General features: G+C 41.8%; 1 protein-coding gene across 1 annotated transcript in view; it reads right to left on the reverse strand.

Moving 5' to 3' along the window:
• Positions 1-12,495: 12,495 nt before the first annotated feature.
• PPIL4 (peptidylprolyl isomerase like 4) overlaps positions 12,496-26,335 on the reverse strand; it is a 58,323-nt gene continuing 44,483 nt past the window's right edge. Inside the window, exon 13 of the mRNA XM_035296936.3 lies at positions 12,496-19,665. Within this exon, the coding sequence (XP_035152827.1) occupies positions 19,414-19,665 (252 nt within the window). The 3' untranslated portion in view covers positions 12,496-19,413. The remainder of the gene's footprint in view (positions 19,666-26,335) is intronic.

The following is a 26,335-nucleotide window of genomic DNA, read 5'->3' on the forward strand; positions in this document are numbered from 1 at the left end:
GCAGTCATGTTCAGCTGCAAAGGTAGTTATGCTTTGGGTTTTTTGTTTTTTTTTTAAAGGAAAGGAAGAAAGCAATTAAATGGGAGGGCGGGGAGACTTGAAGTTTGCACTGCAGGATGAGTCACAGAATCAAAGTTCAGCCACCACATGCAAAACAAACCCTCTGTGAGGGCAGCCAGTCTCTGTGAGGGCGGCTGCTGGGGTTGGCTGCACAGAAAGCCAGGAGAGGCTCCATGAGAAGAACAGCATTCAGAGGCCACGGGGAGAACCCTTGGAACAGAAGTTCTCTTGCCTCCAGCTGGGAAGATCATCTGATCCTAGCTGCTCCTGGGGAAAGTCAGTACTCACAGCTAGACACAAACATAGCCTGCAGGAGGAAAGAGTGTCAGGGCAAGGGAGAGAGCAGAGATGGCTACGGAGATACGGGCGCACAGGGGACATGGCGCAGGGAGGACTCGTCCCTGCCTTCACCAAGAGGGAATTCCAAGCAAGTCATGAAGTGCTTCTAACCAAGGCATTTGCCTGTGTCAGAGATAACCTGGCCCTGTGGCTACTGCCCTGCATAGAGCGGGTGGTGGCTTCTCTCCCACTTGGCAGAGAAGTCTGATCCCACCTGACCACAGCATCCTGCAGGCTGCCTGGCCTCCAGCCTCACCAGGTAGCAACAGATCCAGAACTCTGAGACTATTTCCTAAATTTGGTGATGCCCTTCAGGGGTCAGAAGGAAAGAACACAATCAAACCACACACTAGCTCACCTCCCAACAAACCACCATGTCTCTGGCAGTGACTTACTCAAGGACACACAGTCAGCCAGGTGTTTGTGCTGGGAGGTAAGAATGGCACAAGGTAACTGGAATGTGTAGCTCTATTTATTGATTTGCCTCCTGTCTCCCCCAACAAATGTCAAGCAGTATAGATGATTAAAACACATAGAGAGTAGAATAATTAAAAAATAAGGCCAGGTGCAGTGTCTCACTCCTGTAATCCCAGCACTCGGGGAAGCTGAGGCAGAAGGACTGCTTGAGCCCAGGAGTTCGAGACCAACCTGGGCAACATGGCCAAACCCCATCTCTACAGAAAATACAAATATTAGCCAGGCATGGTGGCACACACCTGTGGTCCCAGCCACTCAGGGGGCTGAGGTGGATTGCTTGAGCCCAGGAGGCCAAGGCTGCAGTGAGCTGTGATTGCACCACTGCTCTCCACCTCGGGGGACAGAGTGAGATCCTATCTGAAAAACAAATAAATAAAACTATTTTTTTAAGTTCAATCAGAAATCTTTAGAAGAAGAAAAGAACATCATACCAGAAAGCTGGGTTACAGTAGCCACTGCATTGATTGGAACACTAATTCTAGCTTTGAAATTTTCTGGTACAGTGGATTTTCTAGTAACAACTCCCATTTGGTTTCGTCTGTTTGTTTGTGACAGAGTCTCACTCTGTCACCCAGGCTGGAGTGCAGTGGCACGCAATCTCAGCTCACTGCAACCTCTGCCTCCCCGAGTTCAAGTGATTCTTGTGCCCCAGGCTCCCAAGTAGCTGGGATTACAGGTGCATGCCACCACATCTGGCTAATTTTTGGTTTTTTTGTTTGTTTGTTTTTTCAGACGGAGTCTCACTCTGTTGTCCAAGCTGGAGTCCAATGGTGCGATCTCAGCTCAGCACAACCTCCTCCTCCCAGGTTCGAGCGATTCTCCTGCCTCAGCCTCCTGAGTAGCTGGGACGACAGGCACATGCCACCATGCCTGGCCTAATTTTTGTATTTTTAGTAAAGACAGGGTTTCACTATGTTGGCCAGGCTTGTCTCAAACTCCTGACCTTGTGATCTGCCCACCTCAGCTTCCCAAAGTGCTGGGATTACAGGTGTGAGCCACTGCACTTGGCCAATAACTCCCATTTGTTTAGCACCAATGATATATATGGTACTTTACATCAAAGTGTCCTAATCCCCACAATAGCTTGATGGCATTTAAATAATTATTTCCATTTCCAGACGAGGTCACTGGGATTGAGAAAGGGTAACCAACTTGCCCATGTTCACTCATTAAGTGGTTGAGTGAAGATGGAAACCCAGGGCCTTCAGGCTCAGAAACATGCTTTGCACAACCACACGTTGTCTCCAAGCTCCAAAACCATAAAAAAGGATGCAGAGTTTCCGGGAGAAATAAACACATTCCTGATGTTAAATTTTAGGAGAGATCTAAATCCTTACGTCGAGTAACAAATCCGTCAATATCTTCAGCTCAAGTCCTGTAGGAGAGGCCGTGTTGGTCTTCAAATGCCCATTCTTCACCACAAGCAAAAGCTGAGAGTATATAACCTCATATCTCAACTCGAGGGAAGCCGTTTCTACGGGGAAGCGAGCTGATGCTGTCCAAGAGCCTTGCTCTCTGATCACCTAACTGAATAAAGCAACAGAACTCAGAGACACATAGTGCAATGGCTTCCTTGGATGATCTCTTTCAAACACTAAATGGCCAAACCACATTTTTTGCAGGTATGAGATAGCAACCGATCAAAAAAGAAACTCTGAGGATATTGCCAAGTGCAACCCAGCTGTGCATTTAAAAAAAGATGTGCTGGGCACGGTGGCTTAGGTCAGTAATCCTAGCACTTTGGGAGGCCGAGGCAGGTGGATCACGAGGTCAGGAGTTTGAGACCAAGCCAATATGGTGACACCCCGTCTCTACTAAAAATACAAAATTTAGCAGGCATGGTGGCATGAGCCAGTAGTCCCAGCTACTCTGGAGGCTGAGACAGAAGAATCGCTTGAACCCAGAAGGCAGAGGTTGCAGTGAGCCAATATCACACCACTGCACTCCAGCCTGGGCGACAGAGTGAGACTCTATCTCAAAAAAAAGGAAAGAAAGAAAAAGAAAAGATGGCCCTGGGCAATGAAATGTAGGAATCCTGATGTGTACTCAGCCCCAGGTGAGCAGCACACCTGCACCGGATAGGACCACAGGTGAGCAGCACACCTGCACCGGATAGGACCACAGTGGGCAGCACCAAGCGCTTCTCAAAAGAGATTCTGGAATCTGCTCAACTAGCAGACAAGCAAGCATTTGGTGGAGACCCCCAAAATTCTGCCTTCAATCTTTGAGACTTTATTTAGGCCAGAAAAATGGTTATTAGATTTTCTCTATTAAGAAAAGAGCCGGCCAAGCCTGGTGACTCACGCCTGTAATCTCAGCACTTTGGGAGGCTGAGCCGGGCAGATCACAATGTCGGGAGTTAGAGACTAGCCTCGCCAACATGGTGAAACCCCCTCTCTACTAAAAATACAAAAATTAGCTGGGCATGGTGACAGGCGCCTGTAATCCCAGCTACTCGGGAGGCTGAGGCAGGAGAATCGCTTGAACTCGGGAGGCGGGGGTTGCAGTGAGCTGAGATTGCACCATGGCATTCACTCCAGCCTGGGCAACAAGAGCAAGACTCCATCTCAAAAAAAAAAAAAAAAAAAAAAAAAAGAAAGAAAAGAGCCATGTTACAGTCTTTTTACAGTATCTGATTTAGAGGAACCTCATCTTGAATCCTCCACAGCTAAAATGATCTTGCTGCCATGAGTCCGAGAAGCCAGAAGAATGAAGCCATTGTTGAGGCTACATATTGCACACTTGAACAAGAAATAAGGCCTTCCAGGGGTAACAACAGGTTTAGCTACTACATTGCTGACCCAAAACGAGGCTCTGCCTCTGAGAGATGTAAGAGAAGGCCATGGTGGCTGAGTGTGGTGGCTCACGCCTGGCCGAGGCGGGTGGATCACAGATCAGGAGTTCGAGAACAGTCTGCCCAACATAATGAAACCTAGTCTTTACTAAAGCACAAAAATTAGCCGGGCATGGTGGCACATGCCTGTAGTCCCAGCTACTCAAGAGGCTGAGGCAGGAGAATCGCTTGAACCCTAGAGGCAGAGGTTGCAGTGAGCTGAGATTGCCCCACTGCACTCCAGTCTGAGCAACAGAGTGAGACTCCGCCTCAAAAAAAAAGAGAGAGAGAGAAGGCCACGGCTTCCCTCTTGCCATAGCAGGGGGCCGATGTCCACACATCTCTGGACACTATTAGAGCACTGAGAAGAGTGGGGCAGTGAGCCTCACACATGTTCTTCTTCCGCCCTGTTTAAAATTGGCATTGAATCTGCCCCAAGGCTATTTCTGCTCATTCCAGCCCTTGTGGTGAGACTGAGGTCTGTGCTTTCGGGAAGCGGTCCAGAGATGTTGAAATGGTGGATCGCAGACATGTGGGTACAGATCATCCCACAGAGAAAGACACAAATTCCCAGAGAGATAACTGTCCTAGAGACTGGACACCCTTCCATGGGTCCAAGTGGGGACCCCCTGGCTTGGCTGCCCCTTCTATCGACAGCATCAGTGAACACCACCAATATCATCTGTTGTGTAACCTGTTTTATCAATGAGCTAAAAGAGAGTATATGTAGCTATTTGCAGTGGTGACATGGACACACATGGGTTGGGCCCCACTAAAAACTGCTCAGCTGCTCTCCAATGGCTCATTTACCAGCAGCATGGGAGGGGTCCCCATTTCTCCAAATCCTGCCAGTATCTGGGATTAAGACAATCCCAGTGATTTCTGCCAATCTGATGTGTGAGAAATGGTATATCATCATTATTTTAACTTTCATTTCCTTGGTTGCTAGTGAACTTAAGGATCTTTTTATATCTTTCTTGGCATTGTAATGTTCCTTTTTCACCCTTCGATGCCCATTTTCCTATTCTGTAGACTTTTTTCTTTTGATTTATATTAATGTTTATATATTTTGTTTGTTTTGAGATAGATAGGGTCTTTCTCTGCTGCTCAGGCTGCAGTGCAGTGGCATAAACATAGCTCACTGCAGCTTTGAACTCCTGGGCTCAAGACATCCTCCCGGCCAAGTATCTGGGACTACAGTTGCGCGCCACCACACCCAGCTAATGTTTTAAACTGTTGTAGAAGTGACATCTTGCCCAGGCTGCTCTCAAACTCCTGGGCTCAAGTGATCCCCCTGCCTCAGCCTCCCAAAGTGCTGGGATTACAGGCATGAGCCACAACACACCCCCCCGCAAGTTTTACTTCTTTATAATCAGGTCTTTAATCATGACCCAGGAAATATTTTGATAAACAGTATGATAAATAATCTAAGCTTTTTTTTTGTTGTTTCTTTTTTCTCTTCTTGCATATCTTGGTAGGGTGAGAATCTAAGCTTATAATGGTAGGCAGTTAGTGTCATTAACTCGAAGCCAGAGTGCTTTGCTACTTATTAACTGTGTAACTTTGAGCAAATTATCTAATCTCTGCACTTCAGTTTCCTAATATGTAAAATGGGAATAAATAATCTTACCTACCTCATAAGGATACTGTGAGAATTACATGAATTAGTGTCTGTAAAGGACTTGGAAGAGTGCCTGGTGTATAGAGGCCCACTTTTCTGGAAGCTATAGTTCTCTTACAAAAAGTCCTGGGGGAGCTATGAGATGGTCTGTACTAACACGATACCCATTGCTAGGAAGAGAGACTGAATGAAAAGGCATGAGCACTATGGGAAACAGGTAGAGGAAGCTTGGGTTGAAGGCAAAGAACGAGTGATGATCCACATGTTAAAATGAAGCACCGGCCAGGTGTGGTGGCTCACGCCTATAATCCCAGCACTTTGTGAGGCCGAGGCAGGTGACTCCCCTGAGGTCAGGAGTTTGAGACCAGCTGGCCAACATGGTGAAACCCATCTCTACTAAAAATACAAAAATTAGCTGGTCATGGTGGCAGGTGCCTGTAATCCCAGCTACTAGAGAGGCTAAGGCTGGAGAATCGCTTGAACCCGGGAGGTGGAGGTTGCAGTGAGCTGAGATCGCACCATTGCACTTCAGCCTGGTGGACAAGAGGAAAACTGAGTCTTAAAAAAAATAAAAAACGAAGCACCTACTTCTGGGCTAATGATCTGGGCTTATAAGTGGTCACATTTGAATGCCTGCAACATTCTGTGTTTAGAAAGTTGGGCTCTAGGGCACAGCTCAGTATCTATTCAACATTTTTGCTAACCTCTCGCCAAAGAGCTATGGTAGCTTTTCTTAAGCTGTACAAACACTTTACACCCTATAGTGAGTTAAATTGCACCCCCATGGCCGGGCGCGGTGGCTGGCACCTGTAATCCCAGCACTTTGGGAGGCTGAGGCAGGTGGATCACGAGGTCAGGAGATCAAGACCATCCTGGCCAACATAGTGAAACCCCATCTTTAAAAAGAAAAAGAAAATAAATTGCACCTCCCAAGAGATAATGTTCAAGTCCTAACCTCCAATGTCTGTGAATGTGACCTTATTCGGAAATAGAGTCTTTGCAGATATAATCAAGCTAAGAAGTCATCATACTGGATAAGCGTGAACCCTAAATTCAATGATGGGTGTCTTTTTAAAAGAAAGGACTGAGGAATTTGGAGAGAGACACAGAGGAGACGCAGAGAAGAAGGCAATGTGAAGACAGAGGCAGAGATGAGGATGATGCAGCTATAAGCCAGCGAACGCCATGAGAAGCTAGGAAGAGGCAAGGAAGGATTCTTCCCTAGAGTGGGCATGGCTCTGATGACAGCTCGATTCAGACTTCCAGCCTGCAGAACTGTAAGATAATAGATTTTGTTTTGTTTGAAACAGAATCTCACTCTGCTACCCAGGCTGAAGTACAGTGGCACAATCAGCTCACTGTAACCTCAAATTCCTGGGCTCAAGCAATCCTCCTGCCTCAGCCTCCTGAGTAGCTAGGACTACACACGTGCACCACCACACCTAGCTAATTTCTTAATTTTTGTAGACATGGGGTCTTGTTATGTTACTCGGGCTGGTCTTGAACTCCTGGTCTCAAGCAATCCTCCCACCTTGGTCTCCCGAAGTGCTGAGATTACGGGTGTGAGCCACCATGCCCGGCCTTGTTTTAAGATTGTGGTAGTTTGTTATGACAGTCCTAGGAAACAAATACACGCTTCAAGCCCACAGATACCACCCCTCAGAGCTCTTAATCATGATAATCATCTATTCACAGCTAAGCACACTCCTGCTGTCTAATGGGAAGACAGCGAAGGCGCTATGGAGTGAATCCTTGTGCCTAAAGGACGGGGTGGCAGGCCAAGGGGCAGCTGTCTGCATGTGATGCAGTGTTGCCTGTACCTGCCCGTGCTGGGGCTGTGCAGTGAGAGGGATATCTAGGACAGACCTAAACATTAAGCACACATCATGGTCACGCCTGCTGTGTTATTCCCTATAAGTGTATGCCAGGGGAAAAGACCATAAGTATGCGTTTTCGGTGTGTTCTTAGGGAGTGAGTAGTAGAAAGTAATCAATACAACCATGAAGCATCCCTTATAATGAAGTTGAAAGCACGCACTGCCGCGGTGGCTCATGCCTGTAATTCCAGCACTTTGGGAGGCCAAGGTGGGTGGATCACGAGGTCAGAAGATCAAGACCAGCCTGACCAACATGATGAAACCCTGTCTCTACTAAAAATACAAAAATTAGCCGGGTGTGATGGCATGCACCTGTAGTTCCAGCTACTTGGGAGGCTGAGGCAGGAGAATTGCTTGAACCCGAGAGGTGGAGGTTGCAGTGAGCTGAGATCATGCCACCGCACTCCACCCTGGATGACAGAGTGAGACTCCGTCTCAAAAAAAAAAAAGTGTGCACTGCCACCTGCTGAGATTGCAGTGTTTCCGAGGCCACTTTCCTGCTCTATGTGAGGCACTGTCTCCTGCATGCCAGACATGCCATGAATCCAACAAAAAGCCTGTGCTGCAGGTCAGCCCTCAGCTACGCATCCCATGAACACAGCACAGGCCACCGCTGACCTATGGGCTCTATTCTGATCCTGCTTACACCCTATCGGCTCTACTAAAACAATGTCCATCCCTGGCCATGCTGAAGATATTGGAATTATTTTCTATAATGCCAAAGGAGTGATTATGTAACAAAGACGGTATGACTTGAACATCGTTACTGTTGTCCCCATTCCATGTTCTAGCACTGCGCCAACCTTGATACCAAACACAGAAGAGAAGGTCTCAGCCTATGCCTCATCTCCTCTGGGAAGCCTGCCTGATGTACACCTGCATTTGGGGTGATGTGTGGAATTGATATTGAATGAAATCATGTTCAACGCCCTGGGAGGAATGTGGTGCCAACCCTTAGTAAAGGTCCTACCTACAACACCCAGAGTAACTTTTCTCAACTATCCCAGTGCCACTTCCTTCTTTTCTGGGGCCTAGCAAAGCAAATCCAAGTTTCTCAGTTTTGCATGTGACACTCCCCTTCCCGATTTCCTCTTCCCTCCTGACCCTCATTGCCTTCCTAACCTCAGCTGCAGTCAGATATCTCCCTGCTCTCTCTCAGCACCTGGCTTGTTACCACCTTCATATGCCTTTGCTCCTGACTCAGGTTTCCCCAGCTCTTTCCACCAAACTAAGCAAACAAAACAGAACTTTTCTCTTTTTCAGGAGCCAGAGGTCACTCGTCTTGTTCTAGATTCACAGCAACAAAGCAGCATTGCCTAACTTCTCTTCTTATACAAGCTCTCTTCCTAGAATGATATATTTGCAGCCTTTTTGTGTGTCCAGCTTCCTAGTACTCTAGGCATTTAAGCAGATAACAGCAATACAACTTAATTTTTATTTTTATTTTTTTTTTGAGACTGAGTCTTGCTCTGTTGCCCAGGCTAGAGTGCCCTGGCACAATCTCAGCTCACTGCAGCCTCTGCCTCCTGGGTTCAAGTGATTCTCCTGCCTCAGCCTCTCAAATAGCTGGGATTACAGGTGTACAGTACCACACCTGGCTAATTTTTGTAGTAGAGACGAGGTTTCACCATGTTAGCCAGGCTCATCTCTAACTCCTGACCTCAAGTGATCCACCTGCCTCAGCCTCCTAAAGTGCTATTACAGGTGTAAGCCACCATGCCCGGCCAATACAACTTTTTAATTGCCCACAAAAACATCACTCAAAAACCCTGTCCATCTGTCCATTTGGTGAACAAAGACTAGCAGAGGAGGCAAAAACATAAAATTTTTCAGTCTCCACAGTGCCCCTAGCAAAATTAAGCCTAATTAGTAGTCAAGTGTGGGTAAAATAGGGTAAGAATACAGGTTTTCCCATTAGCAGAAGAGTAATTAAGATGACTTGCTTTAAAAAGAGCTTTGGGCTGGGCATGGTGGCTCACACCTGTAATCCCAGAATTTTGGGAAGCTGAGGCTGGTGGATCACTTGAGGTCAGAAGGTCGAGATTAGCATGGCCAACATGGTGAAACCTTGTCTTGACTAAAAATAACAAAAATTAGCTGGGCATGATGGCAGCTGCCTGTAGTCCCAGCTACTCAGGAGGCTGAGGCAGAAGAATGGCTTGAACCCGGAAGGCAGAGGTTGCAGTGAGCCAAGATTGCCTCATTGCACTCCAGCCTGGGCAACAAGAGCGAGTCTCCGTCTTGAGAAAAAAAAAGAGTTTTGAAAATGAAGGGGATCTCCACGTTCTGTCATTTAATAACAGGAAGCCCAGGCTTCTCTCAAATTTCCCATCAAAACATGGTTTCATAGCAACAGCCACTGAAAGGTAAGGTTCCTGTGATTTCGATTTTACTGTCTATTATGCATTCTTTGTGACTCAGTCTAGATGGGTAAGAAATGTCAAACTTAAGATAAAATGTCTTTAGATGAGTGGAAAACAAAGATGAAATATATTTTTCAGTAACTAAATAGCAACTAATTTATTAAAAGCCACTGGTAAAAGTATGAATGCTGAGTGTATTTAAAGTTTCTTTTATTTAGCCTTTGATAGTTCTGATCAAAATCTTTAAAAATTCAACTGGTAAGAAAGATGAAGCTGAAACTTTACAGTGAAGATAAAATAACTGAGAAATTTTAGGCTCCAAATACAAATAGTTTTTGGGTTTTTTTTTTTTTTTTTTTTTGAGACAAAGTTTTGCTCTGTCACCCAGGCTGGAGTGCAGAGGCTTGATCTCAGCTCACTGCAACCTCTGCCTCCCAGGTTCAAGCAATTCACTTGCCTCAGCCTCCTGAGTAGCTGAGATTACAGGCACCCACCACCACGCCTGGCTAATTTTTGTATTTTCAGTAGAAACGATGTTTCACCATGTTGGCCAGGGTGGTCTCAATCTTCTGACCTCATGATCTGCCCGCCTCGGCCTCCCAAAGTGCTGGGATCACCGGTGTGAGCCACCGTGTCCTGCCCAAATAGCTTTTTAACATAAAAAAAAAAAATCTGACTTCCAACAACTCACTCAATCTTTTTTGGTGGGGAGGGTTTGAGGGGACAGGTTAGCAAAAATGGGTAGAATATATAACTGTAAACTGGCTTTAAGAGTTCACCCAAAACTGGCGGATTTTGGTTTTGTTCCCCTCCCCCGTCCTCACCCCCTCTGAGCCCTTTTCTTTTGTTTTGTTTTGTTTTTTTAACTGGTGTTTTATCTGTGATTCTCCTTCTGCCCTCACCCACGGTTCTCATCCTTGATCAACATCTTTTCTTGCCTCTGTCCCCTTCTCCCACCATATCTCTTAGCTCCTCTCCAACCTGGGAGTGCAGTGGTGTGAAGCCGCAGGCCTGAGATTCCATCTGCTCTCTTTTCGGGAGCCCAGAGCCAGGCAGGAGAAGGGGGCAGCATCTCCAGCCCTCCAGCACTGAGGAAGAATGGGGTTCTTCTCATTTCACATCACCCTTTCTTCCCTGCCCCCAGGACTGGGCCACTTCTGGATGGGGCAGTGGGTCCTAGATCAGCTCGCGCTGAGAATGTAAGAACTACAAACAAAATTTCTATTAAATTTTGTGTCACCAAAAAAAAAAAAAAGAGTTCACCCAAAACCTAGAGAAGCAAAATAGAATAGGAAACATGGCCACTTTACGATAGACTAGCAGTGGCAACATGAAGCCAAGACGGCGCTGTATGTAATCAAGGTTACTTGATGAACACTATGTTCTGTGCACACATCTTTGTTAAAGCCAGTTTCTCATACTTCATTGCAGCATTTGCAATTAAGGATAGGTTTGCCTTGCAATGAATGATAGGCTCCAACATTCTTACTACTTTGATTTTGCCCACTGGATCTACTGAATTCAGGCTTCAGATGTGAGTAGGTTATTTCTTCTCACTGCCCCATCACCTGCAACCAACATTTCTCGCTTGCACATTCATTCTTTCACACTACATTTGAGAATCTTCTGTATGAATAATATGTATTTTCCTATATTTTTGTGATAGTTTCTTGTGTATTTAAAATGTTTTCTGTTGATGGCTAAGAGCTATGTACAGTATCGAGGAGATAACTGCTCTTAGCAGTATGGTGAACCAGATATTCTGAATTGTATCCACCCCTCCCACCTCCTCCATACAACATCCTGAACAAATACAGCAATTATACTGTGGGATTTTTTTGTTATTTTTGAGACGGAGTGTCCCTCTGTCACCCAGGCTGGAGTGCAACCTCCACCTTCCAGGTGGAAGCGATTATCTTGCCTCAGCCTCCCAAATAGCTGGGGTTACAGGTGTGTGTGGTTTATCACCACACCCACCTAATTTTGTTTTTTGTTTTTTTGGGAGTTTTTTTTTTTTGTTGGTTTGTTTGTTTGAGATGGATTTTCGCTCTTGTTGCCCAGACTAAAGTGCAATGGCGCGATCTTGGCTCACTGCAACCTCCACCTCCCAGGTGCGAGCAATTCTCCTGCCTCAGCCTCCCAAATAGCTGTAATTACAGGTATGCACCACCAAACCCGGCTAATTTTTTGTGTTTTTAGTAGAGACGGGGTTTCACCATATTGGCCAGCCTGGTCTCAAACTCCTGACCTCAGGTGATCTGCTCACCTTGCCCTCCTAAAATGCTGGGATGACAGATGTAAGTCACCATGCCCAGCCAGTAATCATACTCTTAAATGCATTGATGAGACTGCAAGACAGGGATATTCCTCATGACACAAATATATTTGCGAAATGGTGGGCAGGCCACTAGCCAGGATGACCCTGCCTGCACAGCCAGGGACTAAGGACTTCAGGTCACAGTGATGAGGGATATCTATAAAGACAAGGCTTTGGGCCTAAAAGAGAACTGGGAAGCTAAGCCTGAGATCTTCACATGAAGCTAGAAGGGTTCGCCTAAAGCAAACTTGTCAGAGAAAGAGAAAGACTGGGCTAGAAAAAAGCCAGCTGCATTTTCCCTGGTTCTCCAATCATGGGGGTATAGATAGGCGATCTTAATACTAGACATGTTTCCCCTGATATTTTGTCAATTTTCATCAAGGTCTAGGGGTCAAAAATACATTATGCTTGCACATGGAAAGTCTAAGCCAGAAATGAAATGGCCCGCAGTGATTGCATCACCGGGAGTCTGCAAGGTAAATATGCATCCTCTCTGGAGAAAAGCATCTTCATTTTAGGTACCTTAGGAGTCCCAACGTATGTCCTCCCAATTTAAGGGGGAAAAAAAAATCTGAAACAGATAAGGAAATAAGCCACTATGCACAAGGGTCAGCAGGAAAACTTTTTTAATTCTTAAGAAATTAAGATACTGGAATTATCAAAAACACAATAGAATTATGTAATTAAAACAGAGTGGAAATAAGTGAGCCAGGAACAACAGAAAATCAAAAATAATCAGGCAAATTCTAGAAAGAATCAAACAGAACTCCTAAAAAAAAATACTGAAATTAAAATTTCAGTAGATAAGTTAAATAGGAGACTAGGCTTTTATGAAAAAGAATGGGGGCCCTGGAATACAGACCTGGAAGAAGTATTCAGAATGCACTATCTGGAAAATATGAGTTGAGATACAAAGAACAGAATGAGAAAGCCTTACATCAAACCGACTAAGATTACAAAAGGAAGTAATCGAATGTGAAGAGAGACTATTTCAAGAGAAAATGGTAGAGAAGTTTCCAGAATAATAAAAAACATGAAGCCGTCAGACACAGAACATAACAAGATAAAGGAAATCCCTATCTAGACACATTATAGTGAAATTCTAGAATACTAAAGACAAGGAATACCTTAAAAGCAGCCAGAGACCTTTTCAACAAATAGTGCCAGTGCCAGTCGATGTTCATAAGCCAAAAAAAACTCAAAATCTCAAAATGGATCACAGTCTTAAACATAAAACTAGACAATTTTTAGAAAAAAATTGGAAGTATAGAAAAATTTCAGAAGCTAGTGATCCGCAGAGTTCTAACTTTTGACACCAAAAGCATAATCCATAAAAGAAAAACTGATAAACTTCAGAAAAATTAAAATCTTGTACTCTACAAAACTCTGTTAAGAAGATTAAAAGACAGGCTATACACTGGAGGCTAGATGTGGTGACTCATACCTATAATCCCAGCATTTTGGGAGGCCAAGGCAGGAGAATTGCTTGAGACCAGCAGTTCAAGGCCAACCTGGGCAACACAGAGACCTCGTCTCTACTAATAATAAGAAAAAAATTAGCTGGGTATGATGGCAGGCACCTGTAGTCCCAGCTACTAAGAGGCTGAGGTGAGAGGATTGCTTGAGCCCTGGAGGTCAAGACTGCAGTGAGCTGTGATCGAATCACTGTACTCCAGTGTGATAGAGCGAGACTCTGTCCCAAAAAAGAAAAAAAAAAAAAGGAAGACAAGCTATGCATTGGGAGGAAACATCTGCAAGCAACATATCTGACAAAAAAAAAACTAGTATGCAGAATCAAGAACTCTCAAAACTCAAAAATCACAAAACCTAAAAATTCAATTAGATGTAAAATAACATTTCACCAAACAGGGTACGCAGATGGCAAAATCAATGCATGAAAAGATACTCAACAACATTACCAATTAAAGAAATACAGGCCGGGTGCAATGGCTCACTCCTGTAATCCCAGCTCTTTGGGAGGCCAAGGCTGGTGGATCAGCTGAGGTTTGGAGTTCAAGACCAGCCTGGCCAACACAGAGAAACCCCGCCTATACTAAAGATACAAAAGTAGCAGGGTGTGGTGGCACATGCCTGTAATCCCAGCTACTCAGGAGGCTGAGGCAGGAGAATCACTCAAACCCAAGAGGCAGAGGTTGCAGTGAGCTAAGATTGTGCCACTGCACTCCACCCTGGGCAACAAGACAAGACTCCAGCCCAAATCAATGAATAAAACAAAACAAAATAAAAGTGAGCTATTGATCCATCAACAACCTGGGAGAATCTCTGAAGAATAAGGCTGACTGCAGCTAAACGAAGCCAATCCCAAAAGGAGGTTTGGTTTATAATCCTGTAAAACAATCCTGAACATTTAATCCTGCATGGTGAAAATCCCAAAAGATCAAAGTGCCTAATCTAAAATCCGTAATGTCTCAAATTCCAAAAATCACAATCACAGGATACCGGCATTGTGTTAGGCAGAAGTACAACTTTCTCAGTCTTTATTTGGAAATTAAGTACGGTTTAAGGAGGTATGTATGGGTGCCGAGTTGATAAGAGGTAATTTTAGGTGTCAAGTAGACTGGATTAAGCAATACCTAGAAACTTATGATTTTGAGTGTGTCTGCGCAAGTGTTTCCAGAGATTAGCATCTGAGTGAAACCCGTGGAAGACACTGGTTGTTCTTAAAGTATTTCAGATGACTGCAGTTACAAAACTGAGTGTACACAATTACCAACCATCAGGCTATGCATTGAGACATTTCCCTTTTTGACCTATTTCTTTATAAACACCATTCATCTATACCCATGAGACTGTCATTAGTAGGGCAGAGAACTGGTTATGCTTGCAAAAATAAGTAATGTTGCCTATCTTATTGTGTAAACTGGCCTGTGTTCTGTCATGTGTTAGTATTTCTCAAATAACTCCTCTTTTACAAATGTAAATAACCTGAGGTCAGGAGTTTGAGACCAGCCTGGCCAACATGGTGAAACCCATCTCTACAAAAAAATACAAAATTTAGCCAGGCACGGTGGCACACACCTGTAGTCTCAGCTACTTGGGGAGGCTGAGGCAGAATAATCTCTTGAAACTGGGAGGTAGAAGGTGCAGTAATCGAAGATCGTGCCACTGCACTCCAGCCTGGGTGACAGAGAAAGACTCTGTCTCAAAAAAAAAAAAAAAAAAAATGTAAAAAGTATCTTTTAAAGAGTTTTAAAATTATTCTTTCCAGAATTATATATTTTGGATTGATTTTCAGGATTTCAACCTTCATGACTATGGCATTTGAGATTATGTACTTCCGAATTATGACTGACTCCCTCAAAAGGCTACATAATATAGAATTCCACTTATATAAAATCCTTGAAATGACATAATTATAGAAATGGAGAACAGATCAGTGGTTGACAGCGGTGAAGGAGAAAACAGAAGTGGCAGGGAAATAGATGTGCCTATGAAAGGATGGCAAGAGGGGTCCTGGTAGTGATGGAAATATTCTGTATCTCCGCTGTGTCCATGTTGGCATCTAGGTTAATACTGTACTAGAACTTTACAAGATAACATCACTGGGAGAAAGCAGGCAAAGGGTACACAGGTTCTCTCTGTATTATTTCTTACGACTGCACGCCAGTCTCCAACTGACTTCCAAATTGAAAGTTTAATTAACAGTGAAAAAGCAATCAGAAAGAAGTCACATTATATCGAAAAGAATGACATTTGGAATGACAAAAGATTTCTCCCCATTAGTAACACAAGTAAAGACAGTAGACTGATTCTTCAGAGTACTGAAAAAAAAAAAACCTGTCAACTTAGAATTATGTACATACAAAATCAGCTTTATAGAATGAGTGACTTTAAAACATTTTCGATAAATGTAAAGTAAGAGTTTGTTATCAACAGCTGTCACTGGAGGAACATCAAAGGACGTGCTTCAGAAAGAAGGAAAATTATCCTAGGTGAAAGGCCTGAGATGCAAGAATGAGTAAAGAAACACTTCCAACATATAAAGTAAATCTAAACCAAAAATTATCTGTACAAAAGCAGTAATAATCAGAAGGTCTAATATTTTTTCTAAGAAACGGTACCTCACTATGCTGCCCGGGCTGGAATGCAGCAGCTGGTCACAGGCACAGTCACAGTGTACTGCAGCCTCTAACTCCCAACCTCAAGGGATCCTCCTGCCTCAGCCATTCAGCAACCGGAACTACAGGTGTGCACCACTGAGTGCAGCTCAAGGTCTAATTTTAAGGTTAAAAATCGTAAGCTATGACTAAAATACTGGATGAGTGACTTAGCGAGTTCCAAGACTTTCAATTAGGAGGGTAAAGATAGAGCATTACACTTTTTAAGTATGGATGTAATATTCCAAAGCAACTCCCCAGAACAGAGGGGGCAGATCGATGAGGGTGGAATTAAAAAACATTTGATTCCAAAAGAAAAAAAAGGGTTGAAAAAAAACATAAAAAGCACAAAATAAGGTGGTAAGAAACAAATCCAAATACATCCATAAACATAAAAATAAGCTCACCAGTTAAAGTTCAGATTAAATTTAAAAATAATCAGCCAGGTGCGGTGGCTCACCCCTGTAATCCCAGCACTTTGGGAGGCTGAGGCTGGTGGATCACAAGGTTAGAAGTTTGAAACCAGCCTGGCCAATATGGTGAAACCCAGACTCTTTAGAAAAAAAAAAATACACACACACACACACACACACATTAGCCAGGCATGGTGGTGGCTACCTGTAGTCCCAGCTACTCAGGAGGCTGAGATAGAAGAGTTGCTTGAACCCAGGAGGCAGAGGCTGCAGTGAGCTGAGATTCCACCACTGCACTCCAGCCTGGGCAACAAAGCAAGACTCTGTCTCAAAAAATAATAATCATCTAGCTATATGCTATTTATGAGACATACTAAAATATAACAACATTCATCAACAAAGCAAAATGACAGTAAAAATCTATCAGCTAAAATCTACCAGCTAAACTATGTGCACCTCCATCAAAATTAAAAACTTCATTGAAAATAAATTCCCAGAGAAATGTAATAAAAATGACTAACATTAAAGAAATAGAAAGACTAATAATTCTATAATTTTTGAAACCTAATCAAAGAAATTTTCTCACAAAAAATGCAAAGTTCAGACAATTTTATAGGTAAGCTCTATGCAGCTTTTAAGGAACAGATAATTTAAATTTTTTTTTTCTTCCAAGAGAACAGAGAGGGAGAGAAAGAGAGACACAGCACTCCCTAACTTATTCTTAGTATCCACAATCTATTAAATATAAAAAGACAACCTACTATATAGCCAAGGTAAGATTTGCAGGGTAGAATATTGGGTTTCCCTTGAGTCTTCAGCTAAACAACAAGCAGTGTATGCATGTGAGGTAATTACACACAGCTGGGAAGAACCAGCACAAAGGAACAAGAAATACAACTGGGAGCTCAATAGGGCTCAGTAACCAGGAGGATTATTCAGAACAGTATTACCTTCATAGTGGGTCAAATTAGTGCTAAACTGTCCCGGAACTGTCTCACTAAGCTTAAAAGCAAGCTACAAAATGATCAGATTGTTTCCAAGTAACTTTATGTCCCCAAACAGAGTTCAAGATACTTAAATAAAAGAACTTAAGCTCAATGTTAAAAACAGAATTACCAGGCACATAATGAAGGAAATTACAACCCAATATGGGCAGTGTAGGGGTTGGGGTAGGGTCAGAATCAATCAATAGAAACAGACCCCAGAAATGATGCGGATGACAGAATGTGCAAGTACACTGAAACAGCTCCTATCAATACGCTCCAAATGTTAAAAATAGAGGAAGGCATGAGCATGTGAAGAAGACACACGAGAGATAATGTCCCAGACACAGCCTCTAAAAACTAAAATGTCTGAGGTGAAAAATACCTGGATACGATTAAAAGGAAATTAGATACTTCAGAAGAGAAGATTAATGAACAATGAGGACACAGCGGTGGAAACTACCCAACATGAAACACAGCAAGAAAAAGGCTTTTTAAAAAGCTGAGAAAAGCATCAGCACACTGGGAGACAACTTTGAGGGGCCTAATGTACATCCAAGTCATCGGAGCCCCAGGAGAAGCATGAGAGGGGCAGAGAGACAGAAAAACAAAATAGAATGGCCAGGTGCGGTGGCTCAAGCCTGTAATCCCAGCACTTTGGGAGGCCAAGGCGGGTGGATCACGAGGTCGAGAGATCGAGACCAACCTGGTCAACATGGTGAAACCCTGTCTCTACTAAAAATACAAAAAAAATTTCGCTGGGCATTGTGGCACGTGCCTGTAATCCCAGCTACTCAGGAGGCTGAGGCAGGAAAATTGCCTGAACCCAGGAGGCGGAGGTTGCAGTGAGCCGAGATTGCGCCATTGCACTCCAGCCTGGGTAACAAGAGCGAAAATCCGTCTCAAAAAATAAAAAAAAAGAAAAGAAAAACAAAACAGAAGAAAAAAATGTCCCCAAATTTCCAAATTCTATGAAAACCATAAACCCACAGGTAGAATAGCTACAGCAGAAGAAACATGAAAAAAAAAAAACCAAAAAAACAGTATCAAGCACCTATCAAACTGCTTAGAATGAGTGACAGAGAGAAAACCTTAAAAGCAGCCAGGAAAAAAAGGACATCTTACACATGGAAGAACAGAGAATAATCTTGCTGGAAATCACAGTAAGATACCACTTAACATTCACTAGGTTGGCAAATTTTTAAAAGTCTGAACTTAACAAGTGTTGGAGATGGTATAATACAAAGGTAAGTCACAGAGCCAGGAGGGGTATAAACCAGCACAGCCACTTCAGAATATAATGTGGCATTATTTTATCAACATATCAAGCAACATAATTCCTAGACAATGTTCACAGCAGCATTGTTTCAACAGCAAAAATAAAAATAAACAGAACTCAAATGTCCCTCAAGAGAAGAATAAGCTGTAGTATATTCATATAATACTATGTAGCAATAAAAATGAAAGTCACAGAAGTAAACATTTTGCCATTTATATAAAATTCAGAAACATACAAAATTAACATTTCATTTACAGATACATACATATGTTGTAAAACTATAATAGGCAGATGACAAACACAAAATTCCAAATAATTACTTGAGAGGGAGAGGGCACTTAAGGGACTTCTAAAATGGAGGCCATATTCTGTATTTTAAGCTGGCTGATGAGTACACAGATATTTACATCTATTATCCCTTTACTTTATATATACATGCTTATGTATTTTTGTAGTATGAAATATTTCATTAAAAAAAGATGAAAATGTAAAATATTTCAAAAATGAAGACTACCATTTATGTTTAACAATAAAATTACTGTAAAAAAGTATACAAAGAAAATGTTCAGTTCTTTATTTTTTAATGCCCTATATAATCAGTATTAATCTAAAGGGCCACAATCCTAGTATGAAAAAAAACAAGCTTTGACACAAAATCTAAGCATCTGCTTTCCTGACACGCTAAGTTAGACAAGAGTAAATATGTTAGCCACTCAATTCTGCCTCTTCATCTTTCATCTGTACTTAGATTTTTCTTTATCTTTGGATTTCTTTGGACTTCTGCTTCGGTCTCTCTTTTTACCCCTTTCTCTTTCGTAAAGATCTGTTTGGTATTTGGATTTGTGACTATTACTATAATGGCCATCCCTCTCTTGAGATCGGCTACGACTTCGGTTCTGAGTTCGATCTCTCTTTTCACTCTTTTGTTTCTCCCAACAGCTTTCTTCTTCTTCATAGTGACCAAACCCCATTTCTCTATAGATATCCTGTCAAAGGAAGGGAGAATTACAAGTGAATCAGTAAAATCATCATGTTGTGGGCATTTTCAATTAATAAAACTTAGAAAGACTATCATTAGCAGGCTGTTATAACAGCTCAAACGTGAACACCACCACTAATGTCAAGAATCTTGTAAATTACAAAGCAATAAAATAATTCAGAAAAAGGTTTAACCATTTTTTTAACAATTTCATTGCTTTGTATTTAATATTTTGGCTGAAATGAAGGATCAGATCCCAAAATATGAAAATGAAACAGCTCAACTGAAATTAGAACATGCCTTTAGAAAAATGCTGCAATATCAAAAATTCTGATTATTATAGTCTTATTCCCACCTCCCCATCCTTCACTCCCCCAAAATGTGGCCCCATTATTGATCTGCAATAAAACTACTAAAATCCCCACAAGAATCCTGTGAGAAGATATCACTGAAATAACTCAGCAGGAAGAGATCTTAGAAAGTCAGTAAGTCTTAAACGAAAAGAAAACGGGTTAATGTATACTTGGGTCTGAGCAATTTATTTTTAAAGTGTTTTACTTTATAACAGCTCCTCTCTAGATCTTCAAATACATCTGCTATGTTTAGAAACACAGAAGCTAGAGAGGAGGTGCCTCTGTCACCCAGGCAGGAATGAAGTGGTATGATTACAGCTCACTGCAGCTGCAACCTCCCAGGCTCAACCGATCCTCCCACTTCAGCCTCCCAAGTAGCTGAGACTACAGGCATGTGCCATCACACCTGGCTAATTTTTGTTTTTGTAGAGACGGGCTTCACCATGTTCCCCAGGCTGGTCTCAGACTCCTAGGCTCAAGCGATCCCTTCTCACCTCAGCCTCCCAAAGTACTGGGATTATAGGTATGAGTCACCTCACCCAGCTGACCAGGCTTACATTAAAATTATTACATTTCTTTAAAATGAGTTAAAAAACACTAGAAGAATCCTTTGCCCCAAAGATAATAAAACTGCTAAATTTAATTCTACTCTTAGACTAGAGCCAATGCTCTTTCAAGAGATACTTTGTAAAATTCAACTTTCTTTAAGATTGCCCAAGGGAAAGGCAAAATTATAAGGACTGAAATCCCAAGGGTCTCAACTCTATCACCAGACATTACTGTAGTAGATATAAATGTCAAGGCTTAAAATCCAGAGTGATGAATACCTATGGTTAAGGACTGGGTTTTAGGCAAATTATTAATTATTCCATATACTGTCTAGATACTGTACCCCTTGAGTTTGGCAGTGTGTGAAAACAGACGTAACATGATTGTTACCATAATAATCAAAGTGTTTGTGGAATACATTATAAACCAATTTGTGATTTTCCACACAATCCAAATAGTTCTTGTCATATTGTAAGAGTCCCTGAGGTAGAAAAAATGAGTAGGCATTTTGGTTTAGCCCTTTACCATCTATTTTCTAGTAAATTATGACATTTCTAGATAAAAGAATTTTTGTGCTTCCGACATATACAAAATAGAAATATCCATATAGTATTATATCTGTACATCTTATCCTTATTTCTGTACTGGTTGAGACAAACTTTTCAAAAGCAGAGACTGTTGGCTGATACATAACGTCATCAAATCCTCAGCATGTTATTATACAAATGGGCACTTAAGTGCTTTGAGTATTTAAAATAAAAGAGATAAAAGATTATATAGCACTTAATTCTTTTAAAAAATTGAAGAAGCTGAATATTTGAATTGGACTGAAACTTTAAAATCACTCCTACTTGGGAGTAGTTTTCAAAGCTACACAAGCTTTGAAGTCAAGCAGATCTGGGTTCAAGGAGTCTTTGACATTTAGGAGATGTGTCAAACAAGAAGTACTCTTAAGGTTAGACTAATTAGAGAAGGTTTCACGGAGAAGTCAGGATCTCAGATGAGCCTCAGAGGATAAGTGAGCTTGGGTCTGACTAGGCTGCAAGAAGGCTAATGAAAGTAGCATAAGTGAAAACTGGAAAGCAAGGAAAAATGAGCACTGTTTGTATGAAGGGGAAAAGTTTAAGTGGCTGAATGAGGCCACGTAAGAGCAGATCCTTTAAGTACATGCTAACACGGTGCTAAGAGCTTTAGGGGTGCAATATTATCCTCATTCTAGAAATAGGGAAACTGAGACTCAAGAGATCTGCACAGGTTGGAGATAATTATTTAATCAATCAGTAACTTGACATCCAAAATTAAAAAGGGGGGAGTGGTATAGAATAATGGGGAAAAAATCCAACATCTGACTGATTCAAATAAATGTTAAAACTCTAGCTCTTCCACTAAACTATAAAGGCCTAAAAGCCTGTGGGATTGGTATCTCCATATCTAAAGTGAGAGAAATGAATTAAAGCTCTAGGTCCTTTCCAGTATGAACTTCTAAAACTTATATTATTTATACATTTAAAACATAAGACATGATGACTAAATGGCCAAAAAAGAAAGAAAAAAACAAAGAACACAAAATGGCCAATTTAAAGAACCTAACAAATGACTTAATATAAGCAGTCAAAAAAAGTCTTGCTCAGGCCTCTGGGACCAAATCAAGGATCTGGTTAAATCTTAATCACCAAAGTAACATTAAATCACTAAAATGACAGCAAAATACAGTCAAGAATACAAACATTATGAAAACCCCGGTGGAAAATGGACAACCAGCATGAACACTGTCAGTAAGGCAACCTCCAGCTGAATACTCATTTCCTGTAACCCCCGTAAAACCCAAACCTCAACAACACAAAACCACTTCTGGAATTAAGACATGAGGTGGAAAATTAAACAGAGAGGTTTTTGAATTGATAAGCCTATCTACTCAATAAAAAACAAAGAATTTGAAGAAATAAGTTAAAATACTCTTGGGAAACCAGACCTACCAAGCAAAACACCAACAAATAGGAAAATATGAACTATAGCTGAAATTTGTCTAGTACTGAAAATTCTCTTTAAAGAATTTAAGAAAAGGAAAGCAATCAAAATAATAAAAAAAATTGAGGGCCACTAAAATCTTAAATACTGATGCTGAGTTTTATTAGGAGAAATTAATGTAGCTATATTATTAAATCGAAGTAGAAAACGTTTTAAAAATGTAATGTAAAGATAGAAGTAAAATTTGATCATTTTCAGCATTTAATAATTTTATAGTTAATATTGCCCTAAAATTAAAACTTAAAACTACCTTAAAATTCTTTTTAAAAATACTAACAGTATTCCCCCAAAATCTTGATGCTTTTACTTCAAGCAAAATGAGAAGGATTTTTGCTACTGTAAGGTTTCAAGTAATCAAACAGCAGAATTGAAAAGATTCACACAAAAAAAACACAACCAGTCTGAATTTTTTTAGACCTCTGATTATATCAAACACACCAATGTTTATTTATCTCAGGCTTAAATTCATTGAAGGTTCCATGTACAAGGGCAGGATGCAAAGCTGGAGCTAAAAGCAGCACATGGTAGGGGGAAGGAACTCAGAGTTTTTAGTGGAAAACATGCTAAACATTCATAGGAATGTGATCCAGTCACCAGTGAAAAAGACTGTGACCTTAGACTAAAGTAATCCATAGAGTACAGACATTTAAGAAGGAGGAGATGTGTTTCTGTTAGATCACAGTGGAATACTGTACTGAGACAGTACAAATTTTGTTAAAATAACAACAGAGTTTAGGAAGGAAAACTGACAAGAATATACCCCAGGTAAGAAGAGCAGCAAGAGTAGTTAGGAGTGCAAGTAGGAAATTAAACTATGGTTCCACTACTTACTAGCTGTGTAAAACTATGGGCAAGTAACAACTTTTTTTGTTCTCGCTTCCTTTGTTGTGTGAAAAGGGGATGAAAGGCCGGGCACGGTGGCTCACGCCTGTAATCCCAGCACTTTGGGAGGCCGAGGCGGGTGGATCACGAGGTCAAGAGATCGAGACCATCCTGGTCGAAATGGTGAAACCCCGTCTCTACTAAAGATACAAAAAATTAGCTGGGCATGGTGGCGCGTGCCTGTAATCCCAACTACTTGGGAGGCTGAGGCAGGAGAATTGCCTGAACCCAGGAGGCGGAGGTTGCGGTGAGCCGAGATTGTGCCATTGCACTCCAGCCTGGGTAACAAGAGTGAAACTCCGTCTCAAAAAAAAAAAAAAGGGGATGAAAGAACCTACCTCACATTGTAAGGACCAAAAAAAATGTTAACTACTGCTGCTGCTGCTGCTGATTCTACTACTACTACCACCACCACTACTACTGCTACCACTATTGCTACTACTACTACTGCTGCTGCTGCTGATTCTACTACTATTACCACCACCACTACTACTGCTACCACTATTGCTACTACTACTACTGCTGCTGCTGCTGCTGCTGCTGCTACTACTACTGCTGCTGCTACTACTACTACTACTGCTGCTGCTGCTGCTGCTACTGCTACTGCTGCTGCTGCTGCTACTACTGCTGCTGCTACTACTACTGCTGCTGCTACTGCTGCTGCTGCTGCTACTACTACTGCTGCTGCTACTACTACTGCTGCTGCTACTACTGCTGCTGCTGCTACTACTGCTGCTGCTGCTGCTACTACTGCTGCTGCTGCTGCTGCTACTACTACTGCTGCTGCTGCTACTACTGCTGCTGCTACTACTACTACTGCTGCTGCTACTACTGCTGCTGCTACTGCTACTACTGCTGCTGCTGCTGCTGCTACTACTACTGCTGCTGCTACTACTACTACTACTGCTGCTGCTACTACTACTACTGCTACTACTACTACTGCTGCTACTACTGCTGCTGCTACTACTACTACTGCTGCTGCTACTACTACTACTGCTACTACTACTACTGCTGCTACTACTGCTGCTGCTACTACTACTACTGCTGCTGCTACTACTACTACTGCTGCTGCTACTACTACTGCTGCTGCTGCTACTACTTTTTTCTTTTTCTTATTTAAATTTTTTGCAGAGACTGAGTCTCGCTATGTTGCCCAGGCTGGTCTTGAACTCTGGGCTGAGGTGATTCTCCTGCCTCAGCCTCCCAACATGCTGGGATTACAAGCATGAGCCACTGCACCTGGCCTACTACTACTTTTATTACCACCACTGATTCATGTGAGAAATATTTGAAGGAACCAACAAAAGTATGGCCTAAAACAGGATGAGTCATGAATGATGGCAGTCTTTAAACAGCTAAAGGGCTGTGGAAAGAAGAAATTCCATATCTGCTAGATTATAGCAAAGAGGTAAGAACATATGACAAATATTTACTTGCTAAATTTTTTTAAATGAATAACCCATAAAATACACAAAATACCCACAGAGGGAAGAAGGAAATGGGGAGGGAACAAGAACAGAAGCTAGGTTCTCTATATATACCATTTTGTAGATTTCATTTTGGAAACAGTTTTTAAAACTACAAAACAAAAAATTGTCAAAGCAACCCTTAAACATTAAAAATAAAAAGAAACAATTTAACTGAAATATAAATCTAGTTAATGTCATAACCACAGAGAGAAACTATTTCAAGTAACTCTAAAACTAGTAATTTGCTTCAACAGTTTAAAAAAAAAAAGTAGTAACAATAATAGCCATCGTAGAGAATGTTTGCAGAGGCATTTTTTTTTCCACTTAATCTCAACAACATGCCTGTAAAGTATTTCTCACTTTTCACTGAGGATAAAACTGTGGCTCAGAAAGTTAAAGAACTTGTCAAGGTCACTTGATGACTAGCAGTATGGAAATGTAAACGTTTCTAGCTCTCCTGACAGCAAATCCTTGACTTTTCTGCATCTTTACTTCACGTTCTCATCATCTTGAGTTTCCTCCCTTTTCAGCTCAACCCACTGAAATCCTTCTCATCTACCAGGGCCCAGTTCAAATGCCTCTATGTGGTAAAACAAAAGCAAAGAGCTCTGATGGGGAAAAAAAAATCAGTATTTTTTTGGAGACATGGTCTGGCTCTGTTGCCCAGGCTGGAGTGCAGTGGCACGATCTGGGCTCACTGCAGCCTCTACCTCCTGGGCTCAAGAGATCGTCCCAAGTAGCTGAGGCCATAGGTGCACACCACCAGGCCTGGCTAACTTTTTTTTTTTTTTTTGTAGAAATGGGGTTTCACCATGTTGCCAGACTGGTCTTGAATTCTGGAGCTCAAGCTATCTGCCTGCCTTGGCCTCCCAAAGTGCTAGGATTACAGGCGTGAGCCACCAGCACCCGGCCTGTAAACTGTTTTTTATTTAAGTAAGAACCAAAACACAGGTTGGAAATAATTACTTTTCTTCACACTAAATTTTCTTTGGGGAATTTTTATTACTGTTTTTAAAAGTGTGCTGTTCAGGACAGCTTTTTAGGATGCTCAATCTATCAGTGCTGTTTTTATTTCTTATATACAATATGGAAGAATATAAATGTTTTGTAGGACATAAAATCTCAAGAGCCCTTAAGAGCTATACATCACACTTGATGATAAATTAAGCAGATAAATGACAGTCTTTTTCAGCACAAACACACTTGTTTTTGATGGGAATAAATGAGTATCCACAGGTATGGAAATCACTCTTGCTTCACAATGTGGAAGTATTTGATACATCAAGTTATGTCAAAAATGACCTTTTATTATTTGTGATAAATATGTTTGAAAATTAAAACCCAATAACCCAGTGCAAACATTCTACTTCTTAGGAACACTTCCATCTCTGCTTAG

The sequence above is a fragment of the Callithrix jacchus genome, chromosome 4 (genome assembly GCF_049354715.1).
Source record: "Callithrix jacchus isolate 240 chromosome 4, calJac240_pri, whole genome shotgun sequence".
In the NCBI taxonomy this organism is placed as follows: Eukaryota; Metazoa; Chordata; class Mammalia; order Primates; family Cebidae; genus Callithrix; species Callithrix jacchus.